Here is a 15485-nt window from a genome sequence, read left to right on the forward strand (position 1 = left end):
ACTGGGAAAAGGTGTTTTCACTGCCGGAAGGTGGGACACGTAAAGATACAGTGCAGGTCATTAAAGAAATGCACTGTGGGAAAAGATGTGGTAAAGGAAGCCAAGCCAGTAGCATTAGTGAAGGTAGTAAAGGAAACCCCAAGAAGAGCAGAGGAGCTGCAAGAGAGTGCACAGCCGAGTCAGGAGCTGGGTATGGAGTTAGTACCTGATCTGTATAAAGAATTCGCCTCTGTGAGTAATGTTTACTCAGTATGAACAGGGGGTGAAGAACAAGAAGTTAATAATTTTGAGAGATACAGGATCTAACCATGATTTGGAGGTGCCGGTGTTGGTCTGGGATGTACAAAGTTAGAAATCACACAACACTAGGTTATAGTCTAACAGGTTTAATTAGAAGCACTAGCTTTTGGTGCCCTCAACCACCTGATGACGGAGCAATGCTCCGAAAGCTAGTGCTTCCAATTAAATCTGTTGGACTATAACCTGGTGTTGTGTGATTTTTAAGCATCTAACAAGTCGCTGACAGTAAGGGATGAGCAAATGTGCACTCTTTCCGATCTGTTATCAGAGAGTGTGGTAATTTGTGGGACAGATGGACAGAAGTCCGATCTGTTACTAGAGAGTGTGGTAATTTGTGGGACAGATGGACAGAAATTTAGCGTTCCCCTATGTAAGATCAGGTTGGAGTGCCAACTTAAGACTGGGGAATTTACAGTGGGAGTGATTGACAGAGTGTCAGTTCCAGGAATTCAGTTCGTTCTTGGGAATGATTTGGCAGGATCCAAGGTGGGAGTATCACCCCTTGTTGTGAAGAATCCCAAGGAAGACCATGAAACTGAGGAGTTAAAACAGAAATAGCCTGGTATTTTCCCAGCCTGTATAGTAATCAGATCCCACTATCATAAGTCACTTTACAAAGCGAAAAGTAGAGAAAGATGAAGGTGTTGAGACTCAGTTAGCAGATACCCTATTTGATGCAATGGTGCAAGAAAAACCTGAACAGGCAGAGGGTCAGCCAGAAGTGTTTGGTCCTGAAAGGCTAAGAGACTTGCAACAGCAAGACAAGGTGATAAAAGATATATATGTGGATGCGTACTCTGAAAAGGAGGCAGAGAATATTCCGGAGGGTTGTTATCTGAAAGACAGAATCCTCAGACAGAAATGGAAATCACGGTAGGTTAGTGCTGAGGAGAAATAGGCCAAAGTTCACTAGATTGTGTTGCCGACAGCATACAGACAGGAAGTGTTACGGGTAGCACATGAATTACCCATAGGAGGTCACCTCGGGTTACAAAAAACTCAGGCTAAGGTACAAAAATATTTTTATTGGCCTGGAATGCATAAGGATGTGGTAACTTTTGCAGTACGTGTCATACATGCCAAATGGTAGGTAAATCACCAGCACCTTTTCCCATTCCCGCATTTGACAAACCTTTCACGCGGGTTATAATTGTTTGTGTAGGTCCTCTTTCGAGAACTAAAAGTGGGAACTAGTACTCGTTAACCATAATGGATGTGTCTACCAGATTTTTGGAAACAATTCCATTACAGAGTATCAAGGCAAAAAAGGTGGTAGAGGAGTTAGTAGCTTTCTTCACATGGTATGGGCTACCCAGAGAGATTCAGTCAGACAGAGGGTCAAATTTTATTGTGAGGCAGTTTGAGGAGGTTATGGATAGCTTAGGTAACAGCACTTTAAATCTAGTGCGTATCATCCTGAATCCCAGGGTGCTTTAGAAAGATGGCATCAGACCTTGAAGACCATGTTAAAAGCATACTGTCAGGATTACCCGAACAATTGGGACAAAGGTATCTCAATCGTATTGATTGCCATTAGAGATGCCCCAAATGAATCTACTCAGTTCACTCCCTTCAATTTAATATTTGGTCATGAAGTGAGAGGCCCTTTGAAATTAATTATGGAAAAATTGACAGGACCAAAGTCGGAGATCTCACACTTAGATTATGTATCGGAGATGAGGGAGAGATTAAATCGAGTAGGTGAGTTAGCTCAACAGCACCTAAAGAGGGCACAGTGTAGAATGAAGCAGGTGGCAGATAAAAACTCTGAGACTCCGATGTTTTCCCAAGGGATAATGTGTTATCCATGTTAGGAAATCCCTTCAAAGCCAGGTTTAGTGGTCTCAATCAAATTGAGAAAAAGTTGAATCAGGTGAATGATTTAGTAAAGATGCCAGATAGAAAAAAAACGGTATCAGGTATGTCATGTGAACATATTGAAACTGTGTTACGCTAGAGAGAAAGAATTGAAGAAACAGGTGTGAGTGACTGCCCCGCAGAGTGAGGAATCAAATCCAGATGATATGAACTTTGAGGTGCCTCAAAATAAGATTTAAAAATGAAGAAGTCCTGAGGAGCAGAAGAGACTGGTTAAGCTATCTGTCTCAGGAGCACAGAATGGAATTGAAAGATTTATTAATACAGTATAAGGATATATGTAAGAATCAGATGGGGAAAGCTAATGCTATTGCACGTGAAGTAGATGTAGGGAATACTGCTCTGATAAAACAACACCCCTATTGGTTTAATCCTCTCAAAGACAGACAGGTCCAGATGGAGGTGGAGGCCATGCTTAATGAGAACATGATTGAACCAAGCCGAAGCGAATGGAGTTCACCGATCGTCTTAGTTCCCAAACTGGACGACTCAACAATTCTGTGTGGATTATCAGAAGATCAACGCCGTTACAAAATCAGACTCATATTCAGTTCCTACATTGGAGGACTGTATCAAGAAAGGCGGACAAGGAAGTTACATCAGCAAGTTAGACTTAATGTGTGGTTACTGGCAGGTACCTTTATCAGAGACAGTGAAAGAAATTTCTGCGTTTGTAACCCCAAATGGGCTATATCGGTTTAAAGTGATGCACTTTGGAATAAAGAATGCACCCACCACATTCCAAAGACTCATGAACAGAGTTGTGGCTGGGTTAACAAACTGTGTAGTTTATTTGGACGATGTAGTGATCTTTAGTAAGTCCTGGAAAGATAACATGGTACAGTTGGCAGAGCTCTTTGAATGACTACGAGAAGCAAAACTGGTCATAAACAAATAAAACGGAATTTGCAAAAGCAGAGATGACGTTCTTGGGACATAACATCAGTCATGGAAGGTTGACCCCATGGAATGCAAAGACGAAGGCTATTGAGGAATTTCTAAGACCAATTTTGAAGAGAGGTGCTTTGATTCTTAGGACTCAGCGGATTCTATTGGAAGTTTGCTCCAAACTTCAGCAGTGCACTGTTAACCAATTTGCTGAAGAAGAACACAAAGTCTTGGTGGACAGAACTATGCCAAGAGGCATTCGACTATTTGAAATCGATATTAATCACCAAACCAGTTTTAGCTACACCAAACTTTTCAAAACCTTTTAAAGTCATCATCGATGCTAGTGACACTGAAGTTGAAGCTGGACTCCTACAGGAAAATGAGGATGGGATTGAACTGCCAGTTGGTTACTTTTCAAAGAAGATCAACACCCACCAGAGGAAATACTCTACAATCAAAAAATAACTATTGAGTTTGGTACTGGCCTTACAACATTTTAATGTGTACATCACAAACAATGTATCAGAGATGATTGTGTACACTGACCACAATCTGCTTATATTCTTAGAACGTTTTAAAGATAAGAATATGAGACTATTTCGTTGGAGTCCTATGTTACAGACTTTTGATTTAAAAATCATACATGTTGTGGGTTGTAAGACTGTAATTGCAGACGTGGTATCGTGGATTTAACTGATAGAGTTTAGATGAGATTTGTCTTTATTTAATGTTTTATGTATACATAGGTACATGGGAAGGAGTTAAGGTGAACTTATATGGAAGTTATCGGTATGTTAGGGTAATGTGTTTAAAAGGTGGAAGAAAAAAGAAGCTATCTTTTCATTATGATGGTTCATTTTTTCTTAAGGGGGAGGTGTTATGAAAATGTGGGTGTACTTTAAAAGAGTTAAAAGCAGCAGAACTACTGGACACAGCACCAAGTGTTCTCAATAAGGCAACAATGTATGTAACATTTGGTCGAACAACTTGATTAGCTTGTTGCCTGGAGTCAAAAATAACTTCAAATTTGGCCAATTAGTTTAATTATACCCCCAAAAATACCAATTTCCAATCAAGTTTGAATTGAGTATATTGACAATCTTAAAAGCCAGTGACACAATCTGATGCTCTGGGGTATATGACTGGGGGAAAATTGACCAGTTGAGAGGAGATCTGCCAAGTCTTGGCATGTAACAGACTGCTTGAAAAAATATCTTTCTTAAAAGTACCTTTTCAATAAGTAACCTGAAATTCAGAAGTTCCTAACAAGGTAAAAAGAAGACACAGGAAGATCCAAAGTCAAGAACCGAAAGCAGCCTGGTTTTGAGATAAAAAGTGCTGTTTTGTAATCTTAATGCAGCATTTTATTGGACTAGTATTATTGAAGGGAAGGTAAAAGATAGGTTAGAGAAAGAAATTGTAAACAGTGGTTAGTTAGTTATTCGCTGTCATATTAAATAAATTTGTTATTTTTTACTTTACATAGTTCTTAGCCACTCAAATATTTACAGATTACTGCATGGGATAAATCTTTTCTGTGTTGTTGGTTTTAAATTAAGCGGGAGAGTTTACCCCGTATCATAACAATAGTGACCAGTATTTTGATAGTGGGGGATTATGCTGATTCCATTGAAAATCAAGGGGGATGGTCGTATTCTCTCTCTCGCTGAGAGATGGGCCATTGCCTGATATATGTACGGTGTGAATGTTACTTCTCATTCATCAGTTCAAGCCTGAAAATCATCCAGACCTTGCTGCATTTATTCAGGGATTGCTTCAGTATCTGAGATATCACCAATGGCATTGAACATTATGAAATCATCAACAACATTCCCATGTCTGCCCTTATAATAGAGGGAGGCCATTGGTGAAATAGCTGAAAATAGATAGGCCAAGGACACTACTCTGAGAAACTCCTGCAGCGATAATCTTAAACTGAGATTACTGATGTTCAACAGTTACAACCATCTTCCTTTTGTGCTAGGCATGACTCCAAAGCAGCAGAGTTTATCTCCAGACCTTCATTAACTTCCAGTTTTTTTCTGAACTTCTTGGTCAAATGCTGCCCTGGTGTCAAGGATATTCACCATTTCCTCCCACCCCCAGTGTTTAGCTTTTTGTCCATATTTGAACTATAATGAGGCGGCGTACTGAGGGGGCCTGTTGGAACCCAAACTGAACATCGGTGAGCAGGTTATTATTGAATAAATGCCTCTTAACAGCACTGTATATGACATCAACTTCTGCTTGAAGTGCTTACGCCCAAAACGTCAATTATCCTGCCCCTCAGCTGTTGCCTGACCTGCTGTGCTTCGATCAGCACCACACTTTTCGACTCTGACTCTCCAGCATCTGCAGTCCTCAATTTCTCCTTGATGATTGAGCATAGTCTGGGGTGGTAATTGGCAGAATTGGACTCACTCTTCCTTTGGGCAGCATATACCTGGGCAACTTTCCATATTGCTGGGTGAATGCCAGTATTGAAATTGTACTGGAGCAGTATGAAAGGGTCTGTCATTATGGCTGTTACAGAATTTTGTGCATGGTTAAAAATTAGGAGTTCGAATAATGCCACTATTTCCAGAATAGGTCGGACAATGGAAATTAAATAAAAGCTCTTAAAATTTTGATGATTTTTGACGAGGTGAATAGGATGATGTTGAGTTTTCTGGTCAGGAAGTCAGTGGCAGGGTTAATTAATTTAAAACTTTCCCTAATATAGTGAGGAGGTCAAATTCCCCTCCTTTCACTGTCTTAGGTCAGGACAGAACATGCACAAATCACAAAACCTGCTTGCCATTCAGCTAAATTATAAAAGCCATATTTTATTAAGCAGTTAGACTTCTAAATTTGCCTTTGCACCTCCACTCCTGTCAAACATTCTTCCCGACATCCTTCAACCTACCCTCAGTTCCAATTTGCTCAAAGTTGAGCTGTTAAGATTCTACTACCCTTATTTTGAATTAATTATTTTGGGCTAGAATTTATCAAATTTACTACAATCAACAAACACTCATTCGACCTTTTTGTCTATCTAATTTTCATTAGCCTTTTCATCGTAAGGTATATGGAACCTCTATGAACAAGGCACACAACTAAGTGAATCGTTGAAGAACAATATTAACAAACTGTTAATGAAGAGAGAAGGGTCTGAACCAAGAAATATTACTTGCCATAGTAAATACCAATGTCAGATCAGCTATAGAGTAAAATAGAGAAGGAGACTATAATTGGATGAAGAGAAAAATAAATCAAAAGGAATGAATTTGCTAATAAAAATAAGCTAATAATTCAAAGCTGGAGCAAAATACTCTACCCTTTTAACAGTCATAGAGGTTGGTGGCAATAATTAACCATCACACGCTCTAAAGGGCACTCAGACAGAAATGTGTAAGCCTCAACTTTTTGTAGCAAATGCAGTTTTTGTGTTTACAGTACCAACATAGTAACTTCAAGACACTATATTTGATTAGTGAATCATACAGTAAAATAGTAATTTTGGGAAGCTAAAGGCTAAGCAGTGCAGCTCAGGCATCATTTATGGTATTTCACATTTAATCATGTATCTGATTCTTGCCTGACGTTGATGGTAATTTGGGCATACATAACATAAGGATCATGAACACCACTGTTATTTTGACAGTAAGTTCTGGTCCAGTGGCTTGCTCTCTCCAGATGTTAAAATTTTAAGTTGTTTTCCTGAAGAGGAGGCTTTCACCCCCACATTAACTCAGCAATCATCTTCACAACTTTACCTGCTCCCTAATTATCACAAACGTTTACTCTGGCTTTGTCTGAAAATTTCCTTCACCACTCAGTCTTTGCAACTGTTTTGGCCACTTCAAAGAAAATCTCTCAAAATCCAATTTTGACTAAACTTTTGGTTGCTAGCTTTAATTTCTCCTTTCCAGCTGTGCTAATTTCTGTGAAGTGATTGGGACTTTTTGTGTTAAAGGCTGTACATGAATTCAAAGTAATCATCTGATACTCACCACAGTAAGATCTCTTCGTGGGGGGGGCCTTTGTCTTGCATTTGGTAACTCTAGATTGTTTAACAGAAAAGCAATTAATGTTTGTTGTATAGATAGCCAAGATTCCTTTTCATTAAAAATTTTAACCAATAGGTGATGAGGCACACCTATCTTTCTTCAGATAATGCAGTTAAATTTGATCCTTAGCAAACTTGCATTTCAAAAACTAGTTAAACCACAATGAGCCTTCAGCTTTTGGCCTTTATATCTGGCTCAAGCGAATCTGAAAGGATCCAGAAGAAAATCGAAAAAGTACCCGAAGGTAGCCAATAACAGCCTCCTGAGAATGACTGTGGCAATTGATCTAAAATGAAAACAAGCAATTTGGCTTCTCAGATCCCTAGAGCTCCTGTGCTAATGCAAAGCAACTTGTGTAACAGGCCCCTTATAACTTCTGAGCACACTGAAGTCATCACTCTACTGGAGAAAGTCAAATCATCTGTGTGATGCCGAATTGCTCAAGTAGCCAGGGAGTCTCAAGGAAGTTAGCAATACTTATTGTGGGATTTTCTTTAAGTATACAGTAAAAGGGCATTCCTACCATTTAATACTTCAGGTTTGTAGCCACAAAATTAATTAGAAGAATTAGGAATGTAACAGATTATGACTGTCAATCATTTTCTCAGGCATCATCTCCACACAACACGCTGTTAAATTTTCACCTGTTCCAAAAGTGCTGAATAATCCAGAAGACTCAGCATTTGCTTTACTTTTTTAATGAGAAACTATTGCTCTCTCAGTGGAACAGACTTTTTTTTCCCCCTGTCCACATCTTTAATCATACTCTTTCTATATCATCCCTTCTCGACCGTTAGCAATCCCTTTAGATTTGGTTCAGAACACCCTTACAATCTGTTCCTCTTTCCCTCTGTCTATAGCATTAAAAAAAAACTATTTTCCAACCCCAGACATTTCCGAAGTGTTATACTGGACTCAAAACGTTAACTCTGTTTCTTTCCTCACCAATGCTGCTGGATCTGCTCAGTTTCTCCAGCATTTTATTTTTGTTTCAGATTTACAGCAGCCACAGTATTTTGCTTTTATTTAACACCCACCCTTGTTTTCTGTTCTGTCATGAATGCTGCTTTGAAATGGAATCACTAAAGTGAGAACACATATGTCTCCAATAAGTGACTGCCATCTGTATCTTGTCACATTTAATGAAGGTACTCTCTGTGGGCTGTAAAGTGCCAAAAACATACTTACTGCCTTTCACATCAGCACCTGCTGCCCCGCGGATCTCATTTCTTTCATCTTTTTGGTCAAACAACAATCCCTTCTCTCTGATCTCTTTCACAGAGGCTGGCTGTTTTCCAATCCCATCAAGGTCCATCGCACTTGAATGGATAGATTGCCCTGAAGTAATTTTCTGACCTGAGATATCACTGGTTGCTTTTTTCAGGTATGAGGCAGGGGCCCAGCCCTCCTGATTTTTATATCTGTTCAAAACAAAAATGTTTTATGAGATCAACACAAAATTCTCTTAATCCCATCTTTATTAGCAAACTAATGAGATTTAATGAACATTATAGAGTAGCAAAAACATAACAACAGTATATGTGTTTTAGCAGGGAGGTAATAGGTCCATTTTTCCGTAATCTATTATTAATTCGTAGGCTGCTGAATTGAGTATACAAAAAAAATTCATACATAATCACTGACAACAGCACAAGATGTTTTTAAATATTTTTTGATCAATTTGTTCTGACATGTTATGGCATATCTCTGGAGCAGGTGGGACTAGAACCCTGACCTTTTGGTCCAGAGAAAGGGACATTACCATAGTACCAGAGCAGTCCTATCTAGTTGCTTTTCTTACTGGCCTTAGAGAATTGCTCGTGATGCGACTGCCAACATGAATCCTACTCATCCAATAGCAATACTTATGTGAGCTTAAGAAATTCATTTGCATCATCTAGCGAAAATATCTGGTTTCTGTAAGGTCATTCAGACAGGCAATTTTCAGAATTACATTGGGATTGCTGCTGGGTGCATGATAATTCTAAGTCAGGAACAGCTAGTAGAAGCATCCTTTTGAGAACATTGACAGCCTAATGACATTATTGTTGGACTGTTAATCCATAGACCCAAGGTAATGTTGTGGGGACCTGGGTTTGGATCCCACACAGTAGATGGTAGAATTTGAATTGAATAAAAATCAGAAATTAAGAGTCTAAGGATGACCATAAATCCATTGGTGATTCTTGGGAAAAACAATTAGCTCATGAACGTCCTTTTGGAAAGGAGACTGCCATCCTTATCTAGTCTGATCCACATCTGACTTCACACCCACAGCAATGTATGTGACTCTTTACTGCCTTCTAGGATGAACAATATACGCTGAGCCAGTGGTGTTGGGATTTTATTCAAAAAATGACAGTTTCTCTGAAGAATTTTTTATATGTAATAGAACTCTGCTTTTGTTTCTAGTTGGGAAATAATAGATACTAATCCTTTCTCAAGTGGTCAAAAGGATATTACATAACACATATCTCACTAAATTAATCATATCCTGTAAAATAGTGAAAGACAATTCATTGAAAAAAGGAAATCATCAAAATCTGGTGAGTCTAAGGTCAAATACATTCAATTATGTTACAGTTTCTGATCTTTCTGTGACAATATCTGCTAGATACCAGTGTCATTGTAAGATATTAACAAAATGATCACAAAATATTGGTGTATTTCAAGATTTTATTTTTTGTAAAGCCATCTTTACATTTTGCCTCCATCTATTCTACCCTTTTTTGGGAGATGAGAACAGTTTGACTTCCTATTGCCAGAAAGTTACAGAAAGGCAACTCCAATCAATGCCCGCCCTTTTCTAGTGAAATTCAGGAGAAAGGGGAAACTTCAAAATTAGACTGAAGCAACAAAATATGGGTGCACAGTGCTGGCTATTCTGGGTGTTACAATGTTATTTTGCATCTCAAACACCGTTTGTGGATGCTTTATTTTGGTGACAAAGTGTCCTTGCATGCAGGAAGTGTGGGCAAGACGTATGTGATTGTGACGTCAATCATTGTGTAAAGCTGTTCTGATGCCAACAATGCTATTTTGGATCTTCACTCCCATCTCAGGCTAATATCCTTTCAAACTGGCACAGCTGAACATATGTTCAGTAACATGAAGGGTCCCCTAGCCAATGCTATTTTTAGGGAGCAGTTACTATTGACAGGTTCTTTGCAGATTGATTTCTTTTTGCCCTCTTGCAATTGTCAAATGTTTTTGGTGGTTTTGGAACTGTTTAAAGCTGTTGTAGTATAGACTTTTTAAAAACTTAATCAAAGGAGTTTGGTCCACTGGTGAGCTGCCTCCTTGAACCATTTAAGGTATAGGAACACCCACAGTGCTATTATGAAGGGAGTTCTGGGGTTTTGACCCAGCGACAATGAATAGAAAACTAGTTCCAAGTCCTGGAGTACTATGTACAATTTTGGTCCCCTTCAGGAAGGATGTATTTGTATTGAAGGTAGTTCAGAGGAAATTCACTAGATTAATTCCAGAGGTGAGGGGTTTGTCTTATGAAGGAAGGTATGAGCAGTTTAGGCCTACACTCTCTGAAATTTAGAAGAATGAGAGCAGATCTTGTATACCTCAATTAGATGCTGAAGGGGATTGATAAGTAGAAGTAGAGAGGATATTTCTTCTTATGGGACAATCTAGAATGAGGAGTCATAGTTTTAGCACAAGGGGTAGGAGATTTAAACCAGAGAGAAGGAGAAATTATTTCTCTCAAAGAGTTATAAATCTGTGGAATTTATAATCCCAGAGTGCAACAGATGCTGGGAAATTGAGCAGATAGACAGATTTTTAATTAGTAATGGTGTTGAAGGATGATGGAGAGTGGGCAGGGAAGTGCAGTTGAGGCGGAGATGCGATCAGCCATGATCATACAAATAGCAAAGCAGGCTCCTACTCTTTGTTCGTATGTTAAGTCAAGATGGAGGGAAGCGTGGAAAGGAGCTTGCAGATGTTGGTGCTCTCACATATGTGCACTCATAGGTAGTAGAGGTCACCAATTTTGAGGGTGCTGTTAAAGGAGCTTTGGTAAATTGCTGCATTATATCTTGTAGATGTTACACACCACTGCCTGTGAGCACCGGTGTTGGAGCGAGTGGATATTTGTTGAGGTGGTGCAAATCAAGCAGGCTGCTTTTCTTGTGGCTGTTTCTTGAGTGTTATCAGAGCTGCAACCATCCAGGTAAGTGCAGAGTGTAGCATCACATTCCTGACTTGCACCTTGTAAATGGTGGATGGGCTTTGAAGAGACAGGAGCTAAGTTATCTGCTGCAGAATTCCTAAACTCTGACTACTCCTTGTAACCACAGCACTTATTTGGCTGTCCTGTTCAGTTTCTGAGAAACAGTATTCACAGGGCTTTGTTAGTGGGGAAACTCAATGGTGATATTTCACTGAATTTCAAGAGACAATGGTTATGGTCACAGCCTGGCACTTGTGTGCTGTGAATGTTATTTACAAATTATCAGCACAAGAGTGGATTTTGTTCAGATCTTGGATATGGACTGCTTCAGTATACAAGGAGTCTGGAAAGATGCTGAACATCATGCAATTACAGCAGGCATCCCACTTGTGACCTTATGGTGGAGGGTCAATCATTAATGAAGATGATTGGGCCTAGGACACTACCCTGAGGAACTCCTACAGAGATGTCCTGGAAATGAGAAGACTGACCTCCAACAACCACAGCCATCTTCCTTCACATCAGGTAAGACTCTGACTACTGGAGAGATCCCCCCCCTCCCTAATTCCCACTGCTCCATTTTTGCTAAGGCTCCTGGATGACATAATTGGTTGAACATTGTCAAGGACAGCAAGATTTTGCACAATTCTGCACAAGCTACTTTCTCCATCAATCAGGGTAGTAATTTGCATTCCCCTTGCCTGGGGCACAACAGGGAAAGCAACCGTAACAATGAGCTCTAAGAATAGGGAGGAAAAGAAGGGGGAGCAAGACCCCCAGGTACAGTAGTGATTTCCCTCCCTAAACCTCATCGAGGAACATGGCATTGGACATCTACTATTTACTAAAGATCAGTCACCTGATCCAGCCCAATTTGGAACCTCAGTGGGATGTGACTGCATGGCTAAGCAGTTGTGAAGGTGATCATGACCACAAACCTTCATGTGTCTAACTCCTATCAGGCAACTGCAGGCAATAATTGCAACAACTCCCAGTTGACTAACTAGCTGAAGAGGAGAAAGGTATAGGAAGTGAGCAGGCAACTGACATACCACCTTTTTGGCTGTGGAATCTGTGCTCAATTCACCTGGTTGTTACTCAAGAATGTAATCCCAATTCCTAATTTATCAACAGGAACATCTGATCCATTTTTGTACTCTTGCATAGGCTGTGGGTATTACTGTCCCAGCCATAATAACTGCCCATTACTATTTCACCTGAAGAAGGTGCAGTTCATGTGATGTAGGAATATTCACACTGATGTCAGGAAAGGAGCTCGAGGATTTTTACCCAGTGACACTAACTATTGCAACATCCATTTGGACACAGCTATTGGTGTATGGCTACGAAACATAAACATTCTAAACCATTTGTATAAATGAAACATTGCAGAGGAAAGTCAACTAATCACCCTGTGTATTCTCTTCGTGAGTGATGTGTGTGTATGCCTTTGTTTACTGAATTTATAGGGCTGACTCAACTAGCTACAGTGCAGTTAGTGGAAGTTGCCGGCTTCAACTGTGGGAGACTGTAGATAGTTTTAGCAGCCTTGGGCCTAAAAGGACCAGCTCTAGATCACACATCTCTGCATAGGCAGCAATAGTTCAGGCTATTCAGCAATTTGTGGAAACTCTGAGCTCGTGACCTACCTATTTTTCGCATATTGCTGTTCCTTATTTTAAATAAACTAAATGTTAGTGTTGTGAATTTGCCAATTTTTCGAATCCATTTCAGAACAATCGATTCTCAAGTGAAGGTTCAAAGCTTTAGATCTGTTATAAGGTGAATTTTTACAACCAGGTTATTTTATATTTTGTGTTCATGGGCAAAGGTGGCAAGAGAACAACTGCAATCTCACATTTCTGTTCACGTATGTTAGTATGGGAGAATATTGATCAAAACACGATTACAATCTCCTCTTGATAAGAGTATAGGTGGCGCTATTGTAGATCTTTTGCCTTTCTCTCTAGTCCAAATTTTTTTGTTATTTTCATCAATAAGGCTATTATTTATGGGATACATCACCATAAGTCAAAAGGTGGTATGAAATTTAACCTCAATTTGCTTATGACCTTCACTTTTGCTGTTACTTCAAACATTTTTGAACATTTGGGGGTGGAGATGTAGACTGAGAAAATACCACTTCTGGTAAAGCCGAGGAATATTCCCACCAGATATTTACGTGGATTGAGAAGTCCAGAAGGAGAAGCCTGGTCAGGAGAGTGGGAAAGCACAGAAGATTTTGTTGTGAAATGGCTTGCTCCTTTTAAGATTACCTTGTACATGCCTACGTCAAATGGAACCCTGCTGTGTATGGTCTGCACGTCTCCTCTGCAATGCATTCCTGACTGCTGCACACCTCCAGAGCTTGGAGTGAATGCTACACTGAGTCTTGGACATGGAACACATAAAATTACTGTTTTTGTCCCAGTGACTAAATCTGGAGATTCCATGGCAGACCTTGTATATACCTTGAATTTTTATGTAGTTATGTATATGTATGTGTGCATAAAAACAGATACATTTCAATTAATTGCAGGACCTCAGGCACACTGTACATCTGTTTGTCCCAACTGCAGTGACTCATCAGCCACAGGCTCCTCATTTGCTCAGTGCACAATAATAAGCTTTATACTGGGAAAGAAGCCGGAAAAGGAAGTGGTACCATGGGACTAAACCACTTCAAGCGATAAAAAGTTTACTAAGATGGTAGTTGTTGTATAAAAAGCCTACAATCATGACTTCCTATATTTATCTAGATAGACTTTAACCAGTTAAGCACTTGATATGTTGTAGATTTGGTTTGCTCTTGGAGCCATTGTATTTATATAGCTGTTCAAGTTCAGTTGCTAGTCAATGGTAAACCCAAGGATATTGATGGCAGGGGATTCAGTGATAGTAATGTCATTGAATGGCAACAGGTATTAGTTAAATTCTCTTCTCTTGAAGGTGATCATTGCCTGGTACTTGTGTGGCATGAATGTTTTTTGCCACTTGTTGGCACGGTGGCTCAGTAGTTAGCACTGCTGCCTCACAGCGCCAGGAACCTGGGTTCAATTCCAGCCTCGGGCGACTGTCTGTGTGGAGTTTGCACATTCTCCCCATGTCCGCGTGGGTTTCCTCCCACAATCCAAAGATGTGCAGATTAGGTGAATTAGCAATGCTAAATTGCCCATAATGTTCAAGGATGCGTAGGTTAGGCGCATTAGTCAGGGGTAAATGTAGGGTAATAGGGTAGGGAAATGGCTCTGGATGGGTTACTCTTTGGTAGGTCGGCGTGGACTTGTTAGGCCAAATGGCCTGTTTCTACACTGTAGGATTCTATGATTCTTGTCAGCCCAAACCCAGATGTTGTCTAGGACTCCAGTGAGTAACTTTTTTCTTGTTTTCCTATTGCCTTTCACCATCTAGAAGACAAGCAATAAGTATGATGACATACTCCCCATTTGCCTCAATGTCTATAAGCTCCAACATCACTCGAGAATCTCACCAAGCCTCACTTGAGAATCCCTGACCTCCATCTCCTAGAAGAACAAGGACAACAGATACTTGGGAACATTACCATCTGCAGTTCCTCTCTAAACCACTCACCATCCTAAGTTGGAACTATTTTGCTATTTGTTCATTATTGCTAGTTCAAATCCTGGAACTCCCTTCCTATCAGTATCATCACTCTAAGGACTGTAGCTGTTCAAAAGATGGTACAACATCAGCTTCTCCTGGGCGCTTAGACAGAGACAATAAATCCTAGCCGAGATATCAACTCCAACATTCCATGAATGAATAAATTAATAAAACATACAGGCACAAACCTAAATGCAATGGAAAAAATCTTTATCATTGGCTCCAGGCCAAATCTCATGATATTTGTCACAAAGAATTCTGGGATGTCACCTGCAGCCTTCATAAAAAGATGACAATTTAAATTTTGTTTACGTCAGAGTAGAGCATTTTTTTGCCACTTGGATTTCTGAAAACAGGCAATCGTTAAATTTAAGCATTTGGTAAATAATTTTAGTTGTAATAGGTAACCCTGCTTCACATTAATGTAGATTATCTACCATGTGGCAGGATTTCTTTCAAGCTCATCTAGAGGACATCTGGCAGCAGGCGTCTGCTGGTATCAAGTAATTAATTCTGTGTTTGCAGGCATAACCCTATTAGTAATATCACTCTGATAA

At 39.7% G+C, this 15485-nt stretch overlaps 1 protein-coding gene across 4 annotated transcripts in view; it reads right to left on the minus strand.

Annotated features, from left to right (window-relative positions):
• sh3pxd2b (SH3 and PX domains 2B) overlaps positions 1-15485 on the minus strand; it is a 353494-nt gene that overhangs the window by 16293 nt on the left and 321716 nt on the right. For all 4 annotated transcript variants that reach the window (XM_072590958.1, XM_072590959.1, XM_072590956.1 and 1 more), the window contains 2 exons: positions 8307-8539; positions 7062-7111 (listed from right to left, as the gene is read on the minus strand). In XM_072590958.1, coding sequence (XP_072447059.1) covers positions 7062-7111; positions 8307-8539 — 283 coding nt within the window. The remainder of the gene's footprint in view (positions 1-7061; positions 7112-8306; positions 8540-15485) is intronic.

Source organism: Chiloscyllium punctatum, chromosome 20, assembly GCF_047496795.1.
Source record: "Chiloscyllium punctatum isolate Juve2018m chromosome 20, sChiPun1.3, whole genome shotgun sequence".
Taxonomy (NCBI): domain Eukaryota; kingdom Metazoa; phylum Chordata; class Chondrichthyes; order Orectolobiformes; family Hemiscylliidae; genus Chiloscyllium; species Chiloscyllium punctatum.